Below are 20,805 nucleotides of genomic sequence, written 5' to 3'. Positions count from 1 at the left end.
ACCCTACACAAAAATAGAGCTCATGGATCCAACACAAAACCTAAACCTCAGAACTTGAGTTGCTCTCACTGCTATTGATTTCAATACCGAAGGTTTATTCAGAGAATGGGTTTAGGATACAGTGGGCTATTCTGGTAGTATTATAGGCCTAATTTAAGAAATACGGCCCATCAATAAACTCGCGTTCATGTTTCGAAGGCGTTATCTTTCTTAAGTCATGAATATAATCCAAAGCTGGGAAAGAGTTAATGACAGTGAGTGATAAAGAATGAATAATCGATATACCTAACCTGTTTATATCTTTTCATAAGAATGCATTAGAGGAAATTAGGTAACTAAGGATTAAGATATACCTAAAAATTGATACTACAAATCTTTTGAGCACCATAGTTGATTGAAAAAACAATAAAAGAACACTTTAATTGATGTTTCAAAAGTTTAACGTGGCTCCATTTTGTATTTAGTATTATTTTTAAGAAAGTAGTCATCGAATCCTAAGTTGATTTGGAAACCTATTTTAATATCTTCGTTATAAGCCATTTATACGTTTAACTTAGAACCAATAGAAACTAACTTTCCGCAGCAAAAATACTTGCGTGTTCACGAAAACTAATTTTGGTCTCTGACTATGATAAATGAACATACGTTACTTAGTTTATAGCTAAAGGAAGTAATATATATAGTAACATCACCTATATGAAGAAAACTAACCGGCTACTTTATATAACAATATAAATATACTTATTATACTGGAGACTATTATGTGTAAATTTGATTAAACACTACCAAACAAAACCAAAACAACAAAACAAATATATGATTTTGGGAATAAGAATCACTTTTAAAGAATATCTCTTCTTCCTTTGTGTGAAAAGACTTGGATTCAATCGTTAGCGAGGAATCCTTTTGGCATGGTTGAAAAAGATAATTAAAGAAGTTGAGAAAGGAGGTCACTAAAAGAGGGGTTGTGATCAAAAGAAGAAGAAAACAAGGCTTATCACATCAAGAAGAAGAAAAACACATAAAATGTTGAGGTAAAGATGCAAATCAAATCTAATCTCTAAGCTTATCCTAATAATAATTTAGACTACATATAATATGTATAACTCGATCATCTGCAATATCCAGAACCAATTCTCACCTAATTTATGCTTAATCATCTAACCTTTAAAAACATGTTTTTATTTGGGCAATACATGACCTCCACATTTGCCCACAACAACCCGTGTGTTTTACTTTTTGCGGCCATTGGTGTGTTACTGAACTTATTTTATGTTGACTATATATATCTCCATAAAATTAGTGCTTTTTATTTTTTAATGAACGCTAATTTTATTCCTAGAAAACGTCGTTACATAATGTCATGTGTGACTTTGTTTTTGAATAATAAAGACTAAAGAATAGACTAAAAACTATATTTTTTTTGCTTAAAAGGGTTAACTATATTGCTTTTCATTTACATATATTAAAAATTACTTGTATAAAATTGCAGAAGATCGAATTAAACATATTTAGATTTGTTTAGTGGCCATGATACTGCTATATATAAATTCTGTCCGTGATCTACTAGCATATCACCCAAGAATTATTTATAAAGTAAATATTCTTTTGGATATTTTCGCTATAAATTTAAAATGGTGGGCATCTTCCAACTAATATTGCATAGCGTCTTCATAAACTGGTCGACATCTGAACTTCTCATGTTTAAATAGTTTATAAGTTTTTTTATTAAAAAATAAAATTACTTCGTGTATTTTTTTAAAAAAATTCTTTTTACAATTTAAAACGTGTTTAATTAAACATTGACGCCGTCATCATTTCCGTTAAATATAATTAACGGCGTCTAAAATAATGTGTAAAATCTGTAAATTTCAAAAGTTTGTGTGTTTAACAGACAATAAAAATTAGTTTGTGTATTAAATGAAAATTCAAAACAATTCGTATATTTTATTAACAATATAAAATAATTCGTGTATTTTATTAGAAAAAGAAATTAGTTTGTGTATTCCCCATAGTAAAACGCTAAGGAAATAATGTAATTAGAAATTAAAGAGTTAGAATCTTGTCTCCGTGCCAGTGAAATTGTCACTGCCGACCAATCTTTGACCCAATGAAATCTTTGGGAAACATAAAGACAAATTCTCTCTTTTCTGGATTCAACTTGCATTAATTATGATCGCGAAATCATTAAGAGGCCGGTGGCCGGCTTTTACATTTAACACTCGAATCTTCTTATCTTCCTTGTTTTTTTACCTCAGCGTAAATATATTTATATATTAAAATCGATTTGTATATGCATATATACATTTATATGTGTCTATATGTGAGGGTTCTGTAAACATATGTATCCTTTCGTGTCATTTTCGAAGGAGCCTTAGTTTGGCTTCACATATGATGTATAACAAAGGTGAGTTGTTATTTTCATGTTGAATACGATCATTCATTACCGGCTAACATTTTTTCCTAGCTACAGTATCTCCGGGTACACTGACAAAATATGTTTGTCAGCAAAAATTATGTAATGTTACTAATAATGCATGTATGTAGATCGAGTTTAGTGGTATAGATTTACATATCATCTATACAAATTTCTTTGAACTGAAGTTATATCTAGACAACAAGAAAAGGTCACTATGTTCATATACAAGCGACATCTACCAATTCGTTTGTCGCTCGGGCTCTATATTTTTACGAATTTATGTAGTATACCTAGTATTTCTTTTGAAACATTGTACTACTGTAGTAACCTAGTTATAAACCGGTTCATCTGAATATAAAATTATTTCAGATTTTGCCTTAGATTAGATATGCTATTTCTATTATTTTTATTGAAAATACTTTCTAATATTTATTATTTGTTTTGTATATTTGGCTACAAAATCCCACAAGGCACTGACCGGCGAATGTGTTTTAAAAATAATATTAACTAGCTAACTGCTATTTGATATGGTACTATGATAGCGCATAGTCTACTTGTCTACTTGGTCCGATATGCTATGCTAGATTTAAATCGAAGGTCTTAAGAATCTCACTTCTTAATTAACAAAAGGAGAGTAATATACGTTGGGTATGGGTTATTCTACTCCTAGTCTATTGAATTTGAGTTGAAACCTGAAAGGACAGGAAAATAATTTATTTTTGTGTAAGATGAATATCATTCGACCATAAACAATGTTATGTGTAGTTGTATATAGCTAATAGCTTAAATGATTATAATAACCGTAAATGTTAACAAAATCGAAAGGTATTTTGATCGGATTCATGTGCGAAGCCATCATATATTTATGTTTGATTAAGTTAATAATTCCCTAGTTTTTTTTTTGTTAACTGTTTACCTGTACTGACAAAGAACTTAATATGATTAACAATGCAAACAATATTCTAAATACATGACACTTTTATTCATATAAGAGAATAATGTACTATCAATCTTATATATCAAAATTAAATTGATACCAACAAGTTGTAGAAGCCAATGTCGGAATTCGAAACTAACGGTCTATTTTTATGAGAAAGAATGGTAGCTACTTGCCCAGTGCTCAAGAGCTGGGCCTGCCAAATTCTTGTTGGATGGATAATATGTGCATGTGGATGTTTCTTTCGGTACACCCAATTTATTTAATTATTTTTCATATAAGAAAATCTATCTTATTAAAACAGAAACATTCTGTTGGACCTAACATTTATTTTGTAAGTTTTTAAATTAAATACACATTTATACTTTATAGTTAAACCTACGTTAAATCACTAATGTTACTTTCTTTATACTACTATCCATGTTTCCAAACAATATACTTATTTCTTTGTACTACTATCAATGTTTTCAAACAATATATTTTTTATACTACTATCAATGTTTCCAGACAATACAATAATTAATCTTAGTTATTTTATATCTATCATTTTCTCTTTAGAATTTTGTAGAAACATCATAATTTCATAAATTGCAAAATAATGAACTTTAAAATTTGGATTATAAGATTACAAATTATGAAACTATTACAATTTAAATCCAATTAGATTACATATCGGTCATCCATCAGTTCAATCGGTTAGTCTCGAGGTTTAGTGATTTTTTTTAATATGAATATTTTTAAAACCAAAATTGAATTGTCAGATCTCCGGATTAACAGGTATAATTACAATCGGGTTGAATTTAAAAACACTGATTTAAATGCAAAAATATTTTAAATACACACTCTTTAAAAATAACCAAAATATTTGTTAAGTTATTAGTGAATTTTTTTATCGTAAAATATTCCGCGCTTCCAAAGCGCGGATCAAAATCTAGTAGTTATTATTATGCGTCGTGACGAATAACGAAAATAATGAAAACATATAAATACACGTATGCGACGCAAAATATGATTTGTTTTACTCCTTGGCTGCCCTACGCCTTTTTGGAAATCACGTACTGATCAATTGAAAATGTACAAGAATAACTTGACAAAGGTTTTGTCTTTATTTTCGTATGACTCGTATTAATTGGATCATTTATCAACTAAATTCAAAATAGGTTTTTGTATTTTCTTCTGTTCATCGGAGAGAGCCGATATGCTCTCTATGATCTATGAATGTTTTTATAATATAAATTACTATTTTTTATAGATAATCTGGCTGCTGTAAAGATGTAATTAATTAGGTTTCAAAAAAAAAAAGATGTAATTAATTTGATTTTTCGTTACTGTCTCCATAAATGCACTCAATGCCAAAAGAGGTTTGTAACAGTAGAGCTCGACGTATAATGAGCTTACCAAAACGAGGGTGATATGGGTATGTGGAATGTGGTTCACGTCTAAAATTATGGTGAAGTAAAGGCAACCCCATTAGAGACAGTTTCTACTTATTAAAAAATGAAAATATTGAAAGAGTGGTGTCAGAGAATCATATGGTTCCTTGAAGAAAACCTTAGCAAAAGATGGGAGGATAGTCTTTTTACATATGCAGCTTTTTTGTTGGTTTACGATTACTTTTGTGATTTAAAATTTAACTTTTAATTAAATTACATAAAATTATTACTCCATTCATTTCTTATTAAGTGTTTTTTTTTTGCAAAATAAGTATCGTTTTAGTATTTTAATATAAAACATATGAAATAATATTAAAATAATTATAAACTCTTGAGAAGAAACTTCTCGATAATCATGCTCTACATGATATTGTGAGGAAATAAGTGAGATACTGTACGTGATTTTGGCTTCCAGGGACTCATTGTAACTGTCCTTGGATAAATCGAAGATTTATAAGCAGGCCCGGCTTTGACCACAAACATTAGATGCAACCGTATGTGGCCTATTATTTTGATAAAATTTTAGGGCCTAGTTTTTTCATTTGTATTACTTATAAATATAGAAATTTGTTATGTGTACTGCTGTATATTGTCTATAAGTAAGGAAGGTGGTGGGCCGTGGACATCTTTTATGTTATTAAACATGAGTAAATTGAAAGATAATAAAAAATAGGAAAATATTATGATGACAACAAAAAAGGAAAATAACTGATTTAGAATAGTTTTTTTCTGGTTACTCAAAAAAAAAAGAATAGTTATCTTCTAAATTAAATTTTTTTCTTAGCAAACATTCTTTCACGCTTCTAGTAATGTTTACAATTCTGGTTTCAGTTGTTTCAGCCGAAAGAAACTTTTCGAAGCTGAAGTTGATTAAGTCTTATTTATGGTCAACTATTTCAAAAAATTGAATAGTTTAGCTATATTGTCGATTGAAAATGATATGATCAAGAGTCTTGATTACGAAAATCGGATGGATAATTTTATAGGAAAGAATACAAGAATATCTATATTTAAGAACTGATAATTTTTATTAGTTTTGAAGATATCGTAATTTTCTTATTATAGACTTGAGTTTTTTATTGACAGATTTTTTATATATTTTATAAGGGCCTCAGTTTTGTATTTCGTATTGGACCATGAATATCTCAGGACCGGCACTGTTTATAAGAAATGCAATGTTAGATATTGATGCAGCGCAAGCTATCTTATGATGACAACATTCTTTCTGGTTACTCAAAAAAAGGAAAATAACTGATTTAGAATAGTTTTTTTCTGGTTACTCAAAAAAAAAAGAATAGTTATCTTCTAAATTAAATTTTTTTCTTAGCAAACATTCTTTCACGCTTCTAGTAATGTTTACAATTCTGGTTTCAGCCGAAAGAAACTTTTCGAAGCTGAAGTTGATTAAGTCTTATTTATGGTCAACTATTTCAAAAAAATTGAATAGTTTAGCTATATTGTCGATTGAAAATGATATGATCAAGAGTCTTGATTACGAAAATCGGATGGATAATTTTATAGGAAAGAATACAAGAATATCTATATTTAAGAACTGATAATTTTTATTAGTTTTGAAGATATCGTAATTTTCTTATTATAGACTTGAGTTTTTTATTGACAGATTTTTTATATATTTTATAAGGGCCTCAGTTTTGTATTTCGTATTGGACCATGAATATCTCAGGACCGGCACTGTTTATAAGAAATGCAATGTTAGATATTGATGCAGCGCAAGCTACAATAACACAATGAATCCTATTTAGTCTGAGAATACCTAGGATTAAAGTCTTCTTGATTCGTTGAGAACTATTGAGTTCTAGCCGTAACAAGGAAATAAAAGGGTTTTAAACCTCTCTTTATAAAATATCAATATCAATAATCTGAATACAACTCTAGGCATAAGATGCCAATTTATATGAAAACCAAATAACCTAATAACTATTAAAATCCTTAAGATAATTATAACTAATTAAAATAAATATCAAAACAAATAATAAACTAGATAATTAAGATATTGAGAATATATCTAAATATCTCTCTGCATCATTTTTCCCGGGTTGGAGAAGATTCGTCCTCGAATCTTAACCGTGGTCTTCAATCCCAAAATCTTGTCGATAACAAACATAATTGTCTCTTCCTCTAATTTTCTGTCGATCATATCCTTCAAATAAAAGAATATAATTCTTTTGCACTACAACTTTAATCTTCATATCTTTCGTAGAAAAACAAAAGAACTGAAAATTTGCCTTCACGTGCCTTTTAGTATAAGATGACAAAACCTCCACTATCTCCATTCTTTTCACGAACAAGCCTTCTTTAATAGGGTTGAAGTGGCTGCCACCGTGGACGTCTTCTCTTGATATCACGGTTTGACTTTGATTCATAATCACGTCCTTTGGTAATTGATAGTTGATGAAGTTCATGTTATCTTGCTCGTAGATATCATAAACTGGATCACCAATAATATCTATGTAACCGATCTCTTCACTTTCGAGAAATAAATTCTCCATGATTCCAGAATCGAGTTTTGATTAAGAAACCAAAACACTTTGCTCTTTGCTCTGATACCAAACTGATGCAGTGCAAGCTACGATAACACAATGAATCCTATTTAGTCTGAGAATACCTAGGATCAAAGTATTCTTGATTCATTGAGAACTATCGAGTTCTAGCCGTAACAAGAAAATAAAAGGGTTTCAAACCTCTCTTTATAAAATATCAATATCAATAATCTGAATACAACTCTAGGCATAAGATGCCAATTTATATGAAAACCAAATAACCTAATAACTATTAAAATCCTTAAGATAATTATAACTAATTAAAATAAATATCAAAACAAATAATAAACTAGATAATTAAGATATTGAGAATATATCTAAATATCTCTCTGCATCAGATATCTACATATAAGATATAAGTTGGGCTATACATGGGAAATGAAGAATTTAGACATCAGTATTTAGACATCAGAATTTAGAAAAAAAAAAGAATTTAGACATCAAAAGTTCTACGTTACCAGTATCATCAATGGCCAGCATTCCTCGACCTCTACTTCATATAACCTTTTTGTGTCCTTGATTCTGCAATAAGGATCAAGCGACGGTATATATATAAACTTGTGGAAGTAGACATCACGAACTGGACGAAGACCGACAACTTATTCAAAAAAGTAGCAACTCTGAAAATACGAGCGACACGACAGTGGCATAACATAACTTTTACCTTCTTTTTTTTTTTACTTTCATTTTTCATCATTCAGCGACACTGCTTCTTGTTCATTAACGTGTCCTTGTGTCACCGACACGACCAAGACGTATATTATATGGAAAGTGCCCTTTCACTTTTCAGCATGCATCTACTCGAAAATGTAAACGACCAAAGTTTGTAGATGACTAGCTCTAGATTCCTTGATCAGTGTCCCTAAAAAAAGAAAAGACATGACTACCGTAACATGTGCATACCATAAAGCCATCTTCGCAACTTTTTTTACTTCGCACAAAATCTTCCAAATCTTCATTATTTCTTTTCATAAACAGAATCAAAACAACTTAAACCCATTTATTTGGATTACCGAATCATCTTCTTAAATGTTTTATTCAATGGGAAGGTGAAATATATCCCACCATCTTAATTATTTATTTTGATGATAAGACATAATCTCTTGCAAATAGTCTTTGGACACTGTATTGTAAATTACATATATACATTTACACATCACCATTCGATATCTGGTTACCTTCTTTTTATTTGAAATCCGGCATACTAAGATTTTATCGATCCTTAAATCTTCAACCCTACTCATCACATTTTGGTTTATTAAGAACAAGAAGTAGTATTTATAATTTTGTAGGGCGGAAGTTCATTTTACTTTCTCTCGCAAAAGGAAAAAGAGTTCACTCTACTATATCATTGAATAAAAGAAGCTTTATATCGTATCGAAAAGAAGAAGAAAAACATGACTTAAAAGAAAAGTAGATCATATATACTATGCGGATCGAAACAAACAAGAGTAAGGGAAGAGAGAGAAAGAAAGAGGAAAACACTTGTGGAGGAAGCCCCGACGTCCGGTGGCGCGTCTTGGCGCGTTCCGGCGCCGGTGGCTCCGTTCTTTGTCAGTCCAGGTTAGCTTGTGTACTGTCTGTTTCGATCTGTCGCACTCTCCGATATACTCGAGGATCTGGGTTAGGGTTTTGCTCCGACAAAAGCTCCGCTTGAGGAGAGCTTTCAACGGCGGCAGCTCCTCTTTCTCTGGATTCGCGGTGAGAATGTAGAACGGCGTTTCGCTGAGATAGATAGTTTTTGGGTTCAGTTGTTTTTCTGGGAGGTGGAGGCTCTGATAGCTCTGCCGTCGCCGATCAAGCTTCCGGGGAGGTGGAGGTTTCTACAGCCTCATCGCCGCCGGCTTTGTCTCCGAGACGTGAAGGATCTCCTCGCCTTGCGTCTTCGGCTTTTGTTCCCTTAATGATGTTTTAGGGTTTACTTTTTTATTTTCTCGTGGTGTTGATTGAGTCTCGGTGGGTAAAGTCTCGTAGCAGGAAGAGGGAAGCTCTCCGGTGGATGATAGTGTGGTTTCTCTCCGAAGGTCTTTGCTCTGGTGTGTGTGTGCTCGAACGGTGACGGATGAATCTCGCACTAGCGATTGATGCTCTCCGATAAAGTAAACACCCGAGTTAAAGGCGATTGCGGTGAAGAAGTTGTGGAGGTCATGGACTCCAGTTTGTTCCGGTGTGTCAAGGGATGTTGATAGTTTCAGGGGAAAATCTGGTGTACCGTCCTTGTGGTTGCCGGAGTTCGAGAAGATGAAGAGATTGAGTGACGCGTGTCTCGTGTGTTGAGATCTAAACACGTGGGCCTGAAGAGTGTCGGTGGAGTCGACGTTTTGGGTGGTCAAAAGCTTTTCGTTTGGGTCTGGCCCACTCTCTTTTTGTTTTCTCTGATCCCTGTATTTGGACTGTAGGCTTTTGGTGTTTGTGTGTTGATGTGGGTTGTTGTATTTCAGTTTGTTTTTTTTGGGCTCGACCCTATTAATAAAATACTTGACGGGAAAAAAAAAATATACTATGCGGATGACCACGTTAAATATTTATGGGTCCATTCTAGAATTGACAAGACCACGACAGTGATTCAAGAAAAAGTGGCATTGCTTTTTTTTTTATTTAACCTGGGTCCTCCTGTTTGAAAGGCTCAAACTAATTTCCAAAAGAACGTGCAGTCCTCAAATAGACTTTTTCTGGATATGTAATAGATCCTTTTTCCGAATATGTAAATAAAATCTAAAGCATAAATCTATATACGTGTGGTGTCCAAAAAGGAGTCCGTTTTTACCGTTGGACAAGGGGCATTGCTTTTGAATTATTAATACCTATGATTTAACATAAAAGTGCATATATTTATATTAACTCGAATGGTAACAATTTCAGAAATTAAAGTCTTTAGTGATCTTTCGGTATATATGGCTCATGGTAGAGAGCGAGAGGCATTGAGTTTTTTTCTCTATTTTTGATACTTTTCACAATAGTCCTAGCTAGTAGCTAGATGGGAAACTCGTTTTACTTTAGAAATCAATATTATAAACACAAGTTAAAAGTTAAAACTAACTATTATCGAATATAGTGAATCTATTAATATTTGACTATTTTAGTTTCGAAATTAATACTATTGGGATGTAAGAAATCCAAAAATTCAAAATATTTATGTGTATAATTAAATAACATATTAGTTATGATAATAAACATTAATTATAAGATCACTATAATCAGCAAAAGAGGAAATCAGTAGTGATGTTTATCTCTACTTATATTTTACATAACTATGGAAGGTTATACTTTATTTAATGTTCCATGAGTACTTTTTTGTCCAATAAAGTTATTCGATAAGAATCTTGGCACCAAATCTTTCACTGTTTAAGACACATGCGCGAGCCAATGCCCAAACAACAATGCACATCATACTGTAAACCGCTACCACAATCAAACTACAATATCATCACGATTATCTCCCTTTAAATACATCCAAATAACTATGAACAAGAAAGGTAACCTTTAATCGGCCGGCTATACAGGCTGATTATAAACATTTTTTTTTCATTTTGAAACCTTAACAACTCTGAATTGTGTTTTGCCCATTAAGTCGAATTTAGCCGAATAAGTCCCGTACTTTATTTCTCTTGCGGTTAGGGTTACCTTTGGCGCCTGTTTTGTGTTTGGATTGGCTACACGGATCATTGGAGTTACTAGACCACCCGTTATGGTGTGTTCTTTTCATCGGAAAATGCTTACCCATTTCAATACACAGTTCGAACCCATGATATTAGTAATTCTGTATGCTGACCTAATTAAATCTAATGGAATAATATAATGACGATAGTGATATATCTTTAATTTTTATATCTATGTAAAACATAATTAAGTTGATGATTACTTGCACATTTTGTTAACATCAGTCTTTTATTTCACACCGTGGCAACTAGCACGTCAACTCAGAGACTTCGTAATTTAAAAAATTGCAAAATAAATCATTTACTACTACGTGCTACTAATACTTAAAAAGACCATAGAAGCTTGTCTTAACCTTTGCCATTTTAATTATATTATTTTAAATTTTGAATCAAAAAAAAAAACCTTTGCCACTTTTAACTAAATTATTGAAATACGTGTATAGACTATAGTTGACCTTTGCCAATTGGTAGTTTTAATTTCTTCCTCTTTGTTTAGACATTATTGTCTTTAATTCTTACTTTACAAACTATTTTGTGTATCACCATTTTGCATATATGTTATTGTACGTGAAAAGTTGCTCTAGATATTTGGTCAAAAATAGTTACTCTAGATATGTGGTTATGTTAATTGTCTATCTCCATAGTGGATTGTCGTGTGGATGATCAAATTCAAATAGTCGATGCACGTATTCGTATGAACGGTAAATATATGCTTGATCAACCACCAAAAAGTTGTATCCATCACGAGATATCTCCGGATCAACCAAAATCCCAAATTAACCAAATATTCGTTAAAATCTTTCCCTATATCCATAAAAAGTAGTTTCTTATATATCTCTCTCTCTATATTTTGTTATTATTAAATAAAAAGGTATAAAACATACTGAGGATGATTATCCACCACTATGCTCTGAACTTAAAATCTACACGTCGAATGATAACTTGTAAAACTTTCACACCAACTGATCAAAAGCGTTGCCTCTAGATTTGAAATCAGTCAGAACAATTAAGATAACACGTACACTGTACACACAAGAGTACACATGCATGATACAACACACAGGACATTCCATGTCTGAAAAAACCTCAGCCAAATTACAAAAACCCTACTTGTCTCTCTTCTACGTGAATATATATGCACATACATAACATATCAGCGGTATTATATATAATACACATCGCAGAGACCCACCTTCTTTATTTCAGAGCAAAAAGAAGGAAGAAAGAAAGTATAATGGGATCACTGGTTCATGTCAAAGAAGCCACAGTCATTACTCCTTCCGACCAAACACCTTCCTGTGTTCTGTCTCTCTCCGCCTTAGATTCCCAGCTCTTCCTACGTTTCACAATCGAGTACCTCCTCGTCTACTCACCCGTTTCCGACCCGGTTTCTCTCTCGGATCGTCTCAAATCAGCTCTCTCTCGCGCTCTAGTTCCTTACTTCCCTTTCTCCGGCCGTGTCCGTGAGAGACCCAACAGCGGCGGAAGTCTCGAGGTTAACTGCCGTGGCCAAGGTGCTCTGTTTCTCGAAGCCGTGACTGATCACCTCACGTGCCTTGACTTTCAGAAAGCTCCCCGGCACGTGACTAGCTGGAGAAAGCTTCTCTCCCTCAGCGTCGTCGACGTCCTCGCCGGTGCGCCACCTCTCGTCCTCCAGCTCACTTGGCTCAGAGACGGCGGCGCCGCTTTAGCCGTCGGTGTCAACCACTGCCTCTCCGACGGGATCGGAAGCGCCGAGTTTCTCACCTTGTTCGCCGAGTTATCCAGAGACTCGCTGAGTCAGACCGAGTTGAAACGGAGACACCTCTGGGACCGCCGCTTGCTTAACCCGTCTCCGGTTCGCGGCTCGTTCAGCCATCCCGAGTTCAACCGAGTTCCCGACCTTTGCGGGTTCGTCAACCGGTTCAACGCCGAGCGACTCGTTCCGACTTCCGTTGTCTTCGAGAAACAGAGACTCACAGAGCTCAAGAAACTCGCGAGTCGACTCGGCGAGTCCAGCACCAAACACACATCGTTCGAGGTGCTCTCTGCGCACGTGTGGCGGAGCTGGGCGAGATCGCTGAGCTTGCCGTCTAACCAAACCGTCAAGCTTTTGTTCAGCATCAACATCCGAGACCGAGTCAGACCGGTTTTACCCGCCGGGTTCTACGGTAACGCCTTCGTCGTCGGGTGCGCGCAAACCACCGTGAAAGATCTGACGGAGAAAGGATTACGCCACGCGGCGAAGCTGGTGAAACAGGCGAAGGAGAGAGTCGGAGATGGTTACGTCAGATCGGTGGTGGAGGCCGTGAGCAAGGCGAAGTGTCCTGACTCGGTGGGAGTCTTGATAATTTCGCAGTGGTCACGCCTCGGTTTAGAAAAGCTTGATTTCGGTTTTGGTAAACCGGTTCACGTGGGATCGGTTTGCTGCGACCGGTACTGTTTGTTGCTTCCGGTTCCTGAACGAAGTGACGCGGTTAAAGTAATGGTCGCCGTTCCGTCTAGCGCCGTTGACTCGTACGAGAATCTTGTGACGAGACCTAACGCTTAATTAGAGAATATATAAATTCCAATTTTCACTATTTAATTTTTTGAAAATAAAATGAGGAAGTCTCCCTCCATTGACGTATAATATAGTTTTGACTTTATCAATCCTTCGTGGTTTTTGTTCTATATTTGGTTACTTCCTACGCCAAACTTCCATTTTGTTTATTCATCCAAATATAAATCATCGTTATAGATTTGTTTCCCATGATGAATTGATGATAACTATACCCAGAACCCAGGCCCATAACATCGTTTGAAGAATCAAATTCAAACCTAACCACGCTGTTAAATTGTTGCATGATCCCCACTTTTGCAATCGTACATCAGAATGGATTAAAGTTCTATATGGGATCCATGATAGACTTGGTTGTTGTTGCTCTGCTCGCCTTCCCCCCGCGTGAATCGCGATTGATTCAATAGTATGTGTCGGCAGAACAATAAGCATGATTGGCTATTATTATGTCTAAAAGCTTCTTCTCCTGCTTTAAGCTTATCTGAATGTATCACCAAATTTTTAGTATAATGTAAGTTGTGTTTGTATAATTGTATCTTTCATCTTAGTTGACTAAGTAAGTAATAGTCATAAGAGTTTTTGCCTTTTTGGATGAATTAGTAAAATATTAGAAATTAGTCTTGTAAAAAAAACATTCGTATAATCTTGCAAACCTTTTATTTTGCTATAGAATTCATTAAACTAACCATATTTGATACATCACCACATATTTCAGCAACTTAATCCCTTCCTGAAATATTGATCATATCCAAATTCATCACATGTCTTGTTTTTAGTATAATATGTTTTGAGTTTTGACAATTTCTCACTATTTAAGATTCTCAAAAATACAAAATCGCAATGGTCTAAAACATTTAGTAATCCTTCTAGAGCGAACTTTGGCACTCAGATAGTGAGATACCATGATTAATCAAATACTTTTGATGGTAGATGCAACCATACAAAATATTTATATTTTGTCAACGATAACTAACTTATCACTTGGGACATGAATCGACTCGTTTATATAAATGGTTGTGGCTGGGTATTTCAATTATTAGAGATCTGTATCTAAAAAGTCAGCTCGACCAAAGGGAATGAACTCTCTACAAATTACGAATATCTTAATTGTTGACTTTTTAATTACATTTTGTTTTATAGCCAGCATGGAACTACCAACTAACCACGTCTTTCTACCAATAAATGAGTTTTTTTTCTTTAATTTAGGTTCCACCATACGAAATAGAAATAATATATATTATCCAATCTATATGCATATTGATATTTTGTAATCTTTTACGTCATTTTTAGAAGGTTTTATATGATGTGATAACTGGATGCATGTTATCTTAATAGTTCTGCTAATTATTAAGGTAACAGTAGAGTTATCCTTTATAGAATAGTAGAACTATTTAGACAATAATTTGTAATAATAAATTAATGTTAAAAAACTTCAGTATTCTTTTCTTGCTAACTTCTTTATAGCTGGAAAAAGTTTAGTGCATAGGCCCAAACTATGGTATAAACATAACACAAACCCAAGAGAAAAAACACTACATGGGCTTAACATAAATGCCCATGTCTGCCTCAACCCTAGGGTTTTCATGGAGTATATATATTCCGAGTTACGCTTTCTGCTCTCTCTTCTTGCTACCGTCACCGGGAAATAGCCAGAGTAAGGTTTTGAGAAAAAAAGAGTTCCTCCGCAATGAGAGCCAAGGTATACTGATCATCATTCAAATCTTGTTCGCTTCTCTTTCTTTATCATTTGGCTAAGTTCTTCTTTTTTTTGTTTTTTCTATACAGTGGAAGAAGAAGCGTATGAGGAGGTTGAAGAGGAAGAGACGAAAGATGAGACAGCGATCTAAGTAGACTCCTCTCTTGAAGACTTCGCTTTCCAGTTATTTCATTTCGCTAAGTACTTTTGTTTGGATCTTGTTTAAGCTCTAAGTTTTCTTGTCTTCGTTTCTGTCGGATTGTATGGATCCTCAATTAACGTTAAATCTTTTTATCTTTCTAATCAGATTGTCACCAAATAATGTTTGTCTTCTTGCAAATGCTAATATTATAGATCTTTATTGAATCCCACAGATTGGTTATATAATCTTAGAATATAAATATACAAACCTTGTTTTGTTTAGGAAGAAAACGTAACCTACACGTAACACTTGTGAAACAAATAACGCGATCTGTGTATTAAGATGGTATTAGTAAAAACGTCATTGTTGTGAGTAGTGAGAAGAGAGGAACCATCTCTGTCTTTTACTTCTAATCCTACAAACCGAAGAAGTAGACGAGGAAGAAGAAGAAGATGCGATACGGTTTAAAGCAGCGCAGAGAGCTTGCTTCAAAGATTTTGCAGATGCAGCCATGCTTGTCGTTGTCTCTTTGCAGTTGCTATCTTTTAAGACGAAGTTGATTCTCATTCTTCCACCAACGCAGATTATCTCAGCTTGTAATGTCTCGAGTTGAAACTTTGTGAGAACCCTAATGATCTCCGAGATTGCCTCGGGTTGATCTTCGCAGCAAAAGGAAGCTTTGAAGATGATGGTGTCTGGTTCAAAGTCATTGGAGATGGTTTCCGGCTGAACAATTACTTCATCCGCTTCTGTTGGAAGATCTTGGAAGGTTGGAGATTGTGTTGCTGTTTGTTTGAGTTCTTTCACTTGTTCTATCACTGTCGCTAAGAGTGCTGCTTTGTCCAACTGTATAGAGGTCAATGTCAAAAAAATTTCATTACTAAACCGAAACATTGAGACAACAGTTAAATGAAGGACTGTTTTGATCAAAACTTTAGAAAGAGCTGTCTTGTGACTCTTGTAACAACTAACAACCACCACATGTGCCAAACCGAGTCAGGTTCAATACCGGTTTACTCAGATTGAATATTCTTGAACCAAATGGTTTCAATTTTACTGATAATTTGAGACTTTATCTTCTGATACCTTTGTTTCGAAAAGATAAATGTTTGTGGACAAAAATTGCTTCACAGTTTTTTTTATATGTTTTCTATAAATTTTCTGTTGTTAGATTGTACATAGCAACTTATAAAATAATAATAATTAAATTTATTGAATTATTATTAGTTTAATTTTATTAAAATATGATAATCACAAAATAATATATTTATGATACAATTTTAGTATATGTTTTATTTAATGTGTAAATAAATAAATAAATCTTTTTTGAATATCAGTTATTATCACGTTACAAATTAAGTGACTGCAATTTTGCTGGTAATATGACTAGCTAGGTCCGTCTAACTACGCCATAACCGAATCAGGCTAAACAAAACCGGTTTGCTAAAATTAAAACTAAACCGAAACATTTCAATCTTGCTTGACGAGTCAAGTCAAATAAAATAAAAACAAGTTGTGAACTAGGTGCACAAAAAAAAAGTTGTGAACTAGAGTAGAGACCAACATACCTTGTCGGAATTAGGGACAAGTTTCCGGAGAGCAGAGAGGTGAGAATTAATCCGATCACGGCGTCTCTTCTCCGCCAGACGGTGGCTTCTTGAAACTAACTCACCTTTCTCTATCCCACCGACAAACTCATCCGCCTGGAAGTTGCCGGAGGAGGCAGAAGAAGAGAAGCCGAGATTAAAGCGGCTAAGATCAGAATCAGATTGTAATAGTGAACATGAGAGCATATTATATGGACTGTTGGAATCAGACCACTTGACTGCTGACTCGTACGAGTTCTCCATCCCCCGAGAAACCAATAAAGAATTGTTTATTCTATTTTCTTATTTTTTTAAAGGTAAGTAATAGTGCAAAATCAAAAGATCAGAACTGATAGAGGCTTTTGATCAAAAAAAAAAAGAACTGATAGAGGTTATGTTCTGTTTTGTTTTTTTGGAAGATGGAAGTGTGGAACTGAGTGGGATAGAGAGAGCTTGTAGTTTGTGTTTCAATCTAAATAATGAAAGGAGAAATTAAGGTTGATGGTGATTGGTGTGATGGTCGTTCTAGACTTTTATTGGTTTCTCAATATTGTAGAGATATAAAATTTAACTTTCTATTGTTTTGGTAAATTTTTTTTTTCTAATAATTGTATATACTTTCAGAAGCCGCAGTTTTGTGTTGAAATTTCGCTGAAAATTAACTACTCTTGATTTTTAGAATTCTTTGGGTTATATCATTTCTTTTTTAATTTTCATCCTAAATTTGTGATATTCTTTTTATATAACTAAAACATGTTTCAAATCTAAGAGCATTATTAGCCTTTGCTATCTCAGATAGGTTTAGTTATGTAGTTAATTTTTAACATTTTAAAGTAACTATACCACTAACAACTACAAGAGGATAAGCGGAAGTGTAATCATTTTTTTTTTGAATTTTTTTAAATAAAAATGAGTTCTTTTGTCTTTCATATTTTCTTACTATTTATTTGGCTGAAATACTATATATAGTAAGAAACCAACGATGCTTTAAAATCTATAATAAATTTGAAATTTATAAATATTAGATATTTTTGCTATTTAAAAACATCTAGTGTTAGTCAAGACGGATCCACGATAACTTTCGTACTTAATGAAGCTCGTTTAAAAAACTTGATCTATATGACTCGTCTACCCACTTGATCACCGGATCACATGCTAGTTGGTTCAATTAGTTCTCATCTATGAAATCAAACGTGAGTACCAAAAACATCTTTCAAGATCCTACTTGTGTACATGTTGATCGAATGGTGGTCGAAGTATTTACTAGATCAATAGTATATCCAGTAAAATATATCTACAAGTCGTTTTTCTGGTGGGATTAATGTACAAGTTGTTTTCCTGACCTAATACAAACTATGCAAGATAGGGATTTTCAGTTTGAAAGTTTTAGTCGTTCAAATCAAATAGGCATGTCTCCCCACTTTAATCATAAGGAAAAAGACCAACTAAAATCGAATATTTGAAATAGTTGAAAAGTTGAATTTGACAACGATTAATCTCCAATCATAATCATTGGAGGGAGATGCTTTTATCTTTAGTTTTATGTGTACAAAAGTTTTCACCGGGATCGGTGGTCTCACTCATATCACTCCTGCTCGAATCATTTTTCTACGATTTTTTAATATATTTAATATGAACAGAATTTGGATAGGAACAAATAATACTTTGTCCTCCATATCCTCATTTTCTCCGCTTTCTCGATGTCTTTCCTTCGCGATATCCACTCAACTTGTATACGGTATTCATTTTTTGCAACATCGTAAATTTTACTACATGTATATCTACTATATTAATTTAGAGTCCTAAATTATATCTACTATTCAAAGGTTGTTTTAAAATTTTGGACTCTTTCATTTTTATTAGCACGTTACATATATTTAGAGATTCACAAGTTGGTTACAATAAAATTTTACACGCTTCTTACATAATGTCTTCGGATAAGTTAAAGTAACCAAAACCTAATTTACCTTTTCTGAAAAAAAGAAAAACCTAATTTACCATAACCATCGGAAATAAATACCAAAACCGGTACATTATTAAATATTACATTACAATAACAATATAGTAACTCAAATTGACTCCGGGTCACCACACATGATCGATCTTCTTTATATTCCAAATTCCATATACAAGAATATTGCAATAAATCTAATAATTTGACATCATGTTAGTGTAGAAGAGTAATACAATAACACTGATTGACGATCATGTATATTCTCAGATCACCACCTGCCCGCAGAAAGAAATCAAAGTGTTTAATATTTTGTTCATCTTGAACCATATAAGCATTACCACAATTTTTTTTTATTATGAACACAAAATTGACCTTTTACTACGTTCAATCATATAGATTTTTAATCCTGTATATAATTGACATTACATATGTTTTGTGTTTTTATAAATTTATTTAAGCCAAATATTATAAAGAGATACTTCAGTTCATATCGATTTTTGTAACCTTCAAATATTTTTATTTCTATTAATTATCTAAATATAAAGGAATATAAGAGAATATTCTAACCTCTTTAACAATAGATAAATCTAATCTTAACTAATTTTCCATGCAAAAAAATAATAAAACAAAATAACATCTTACAACTTAATTTCTTTTTATCATCAAGATATCTAATCTACTAATTTAGAATCCTATTTTCATCTACTATTGAAAATTGTTTTTAAATTTTGGACCATTTCAAATTTGTTACTACCTACATAGATAATAGAACCAGATTACGTAAACTAAACCAATATTTAATCTATTAAAATCATCCAAAATTAAACCGAAACTAAACAACAGGTTATTTACTATTGAAAATAATATAATAATTCTAATTGAACATTATGTTAGACTGTTAGTAAACATGATCGTATTTGCTTCTCTTATTTAGATCACTATCTGCAATACAAAAAATAAAATTATGGACACTACGAAACATTCTAACAGATAAAAATGTCTAATTATGGACACAATATTTTTTGCATATAAACTTCAATCATATATAAATATGTGAAATTAAGTTTAATAACAAAAAAAAATATATTTCACTAATTAACCAAAAACACACCCTCTCTCCATCCTATGTTACATGGAAACGGAAGCGGGTACGTGGAAGCGGAAACGTATGGAAGCGCGGAAGCGAATTTTTTAAACAAATTAGGAAGCGGGTACGTATTGGAAGCGTATATCTATATATATATATATATATATATTTATATATATAGTAAAAAACTTTTATAAATTTAAGATTAAAAACTATATGATATAAATTTAAAATAAAATATTTATTCATTTATAATAATTTTGAAATGATTTCATACTAAAACTATGGAAATTCACATAAATTAAGTTTAAAAGAAATTTTCAAACTAATTATTTTGAATACTTCATAAATAATTAACACAATATATTTCAATATATGCTATACCTTTAATAAAAACTTCAATGCGTAAAGATAACATATAGTATTAGTTTAAATACTTGTACATTTCTGTTCTCTCTATTTTATTACTATTAAATTTGAATTTTATATAAATAAAACTATAATTTTATATAAATTAAAAACTATGATTTTATATTTTTTTATTTATTTATGATATTGGGTTTTAGAAAAAAATGGAAGCGTGATTCCAAAACGGAATCGTAAGCTTCCAACGTGTCTTCTAAGAGAATATTTTAGAAGCGTTTTGGAAACGAGATTCCGTAAGCTTCCGCGAGATTCCGATTCCGATTCTGATTCCGAAGCGTGAAACGCACGTCCGATGAAGCTTCCGTGCTACATAGTGACTCCATCTCTCTCTACTTTATCTCCCAGAATCTAATTTCTTTTTTTTCT

General features: G+C 32.9%; 2 protein-coding genes and 1 long non-coding RNA gene across 3 annotated transcripts; 2 read left to right on the top strand and 1 right to left on the bottom strand.

Annotated features, from left to right (window-relative positions):
• Window positions 1–11,993: 11,993 nt before the first annotated feature.
• On the top strand, window positions 11,994–13,642 carry LOC108849020 (alcohol acyltransferase 9). Its single transcript, XM_018622511.2, has one exon. It carries the CDS (start codon window positions 12,145–12,147, stop codon window positions 13,537–13,539), a length of 1,395 nt encoding a protein of 464 aa, XP_018478013.1. The 5' UTR covers window positions 11,994–12,144; the 3' UTR covers window positions 13,540–13,642.
• Window positions 13,643–15,049: 1,407 nt separating this feature from the next.
• LOC108848965 (uncharacterized) lies at window positions 15,050–15,547 on the top strand. The gene is made up of 2 exons (XR_001949111.2): window positions 15,050–15,247; window positions 15,334–15,547. It is a non-coding gene; the product is annotated as an uncharacterized LOC108848965 (long non-coding RNA).
• Window positions 15,548–15,647: 100 nt separating this feature from the next.
• Window positions 15,648–17,428, bottom strand: LOC108848964 (transcription factor bHLH51). The gene is made up of 2 exons (XM_018622435.2): window positions 16,955–17,428; window positions 15,648–16,232 (listed from the first exon to the last, which is right to left on the bottom strand). Exons 1-2 carry the CDS (start codon window positions 17,234–17,236, stop codon window positions 15,747–15,749), a joined length of 768 nt encoding a protein of 255 aa, XP_018477937.1. The 5' UTR covers window positions 17,237–17,428; the 3' UTR covers window positions 15,648–15,746.
• Between the last annotated feature and the right edge of the window lie 3,377 nt (window positions 17,429–20,805).

This window comes from Raphanus sativus, chromosome 4 (genome assembly GCF_000801105.2).
Source record: "Raphanus sativus cultivar WK10039 chromosome 4, ASM80110v3, whole genome shotgun sequence".
NCBI lineage: Eukaryota > Viridiplantae > Streptophyta > Magnoliopsida > Brassicales > Brassicaceae > Raphanus > Raphanus sativus.
Note: the sequence above shows the minus strand (reverse complement) of the source record. Positions and strands in the feature narration are given on the sequence as shown.

Bases quoted from the DNA above. Each gene is read 5' to 3' on its own strand.
- LOC108849020 (XM_018622511.2), top strand. From the start codon at position 12,145: ATGCACATACATAACATATCAGCGGTATTATATATAATACACATCGCA.
- LOC108848964 (XM_018622435.2), bottom strand. From the start codon at position 17,236: ATGGAGAACTCGTACGAGTCAGCAGTCAAGTGGTCTGATTCCAACAGT. The intron at 16,233-16,954 runs GTATGTTGGTCT...ACCTCTATACAG, and splicing joins TTGTCCCTAATTCCGACAAG to TTGGACAAAGCAGCACTCTT.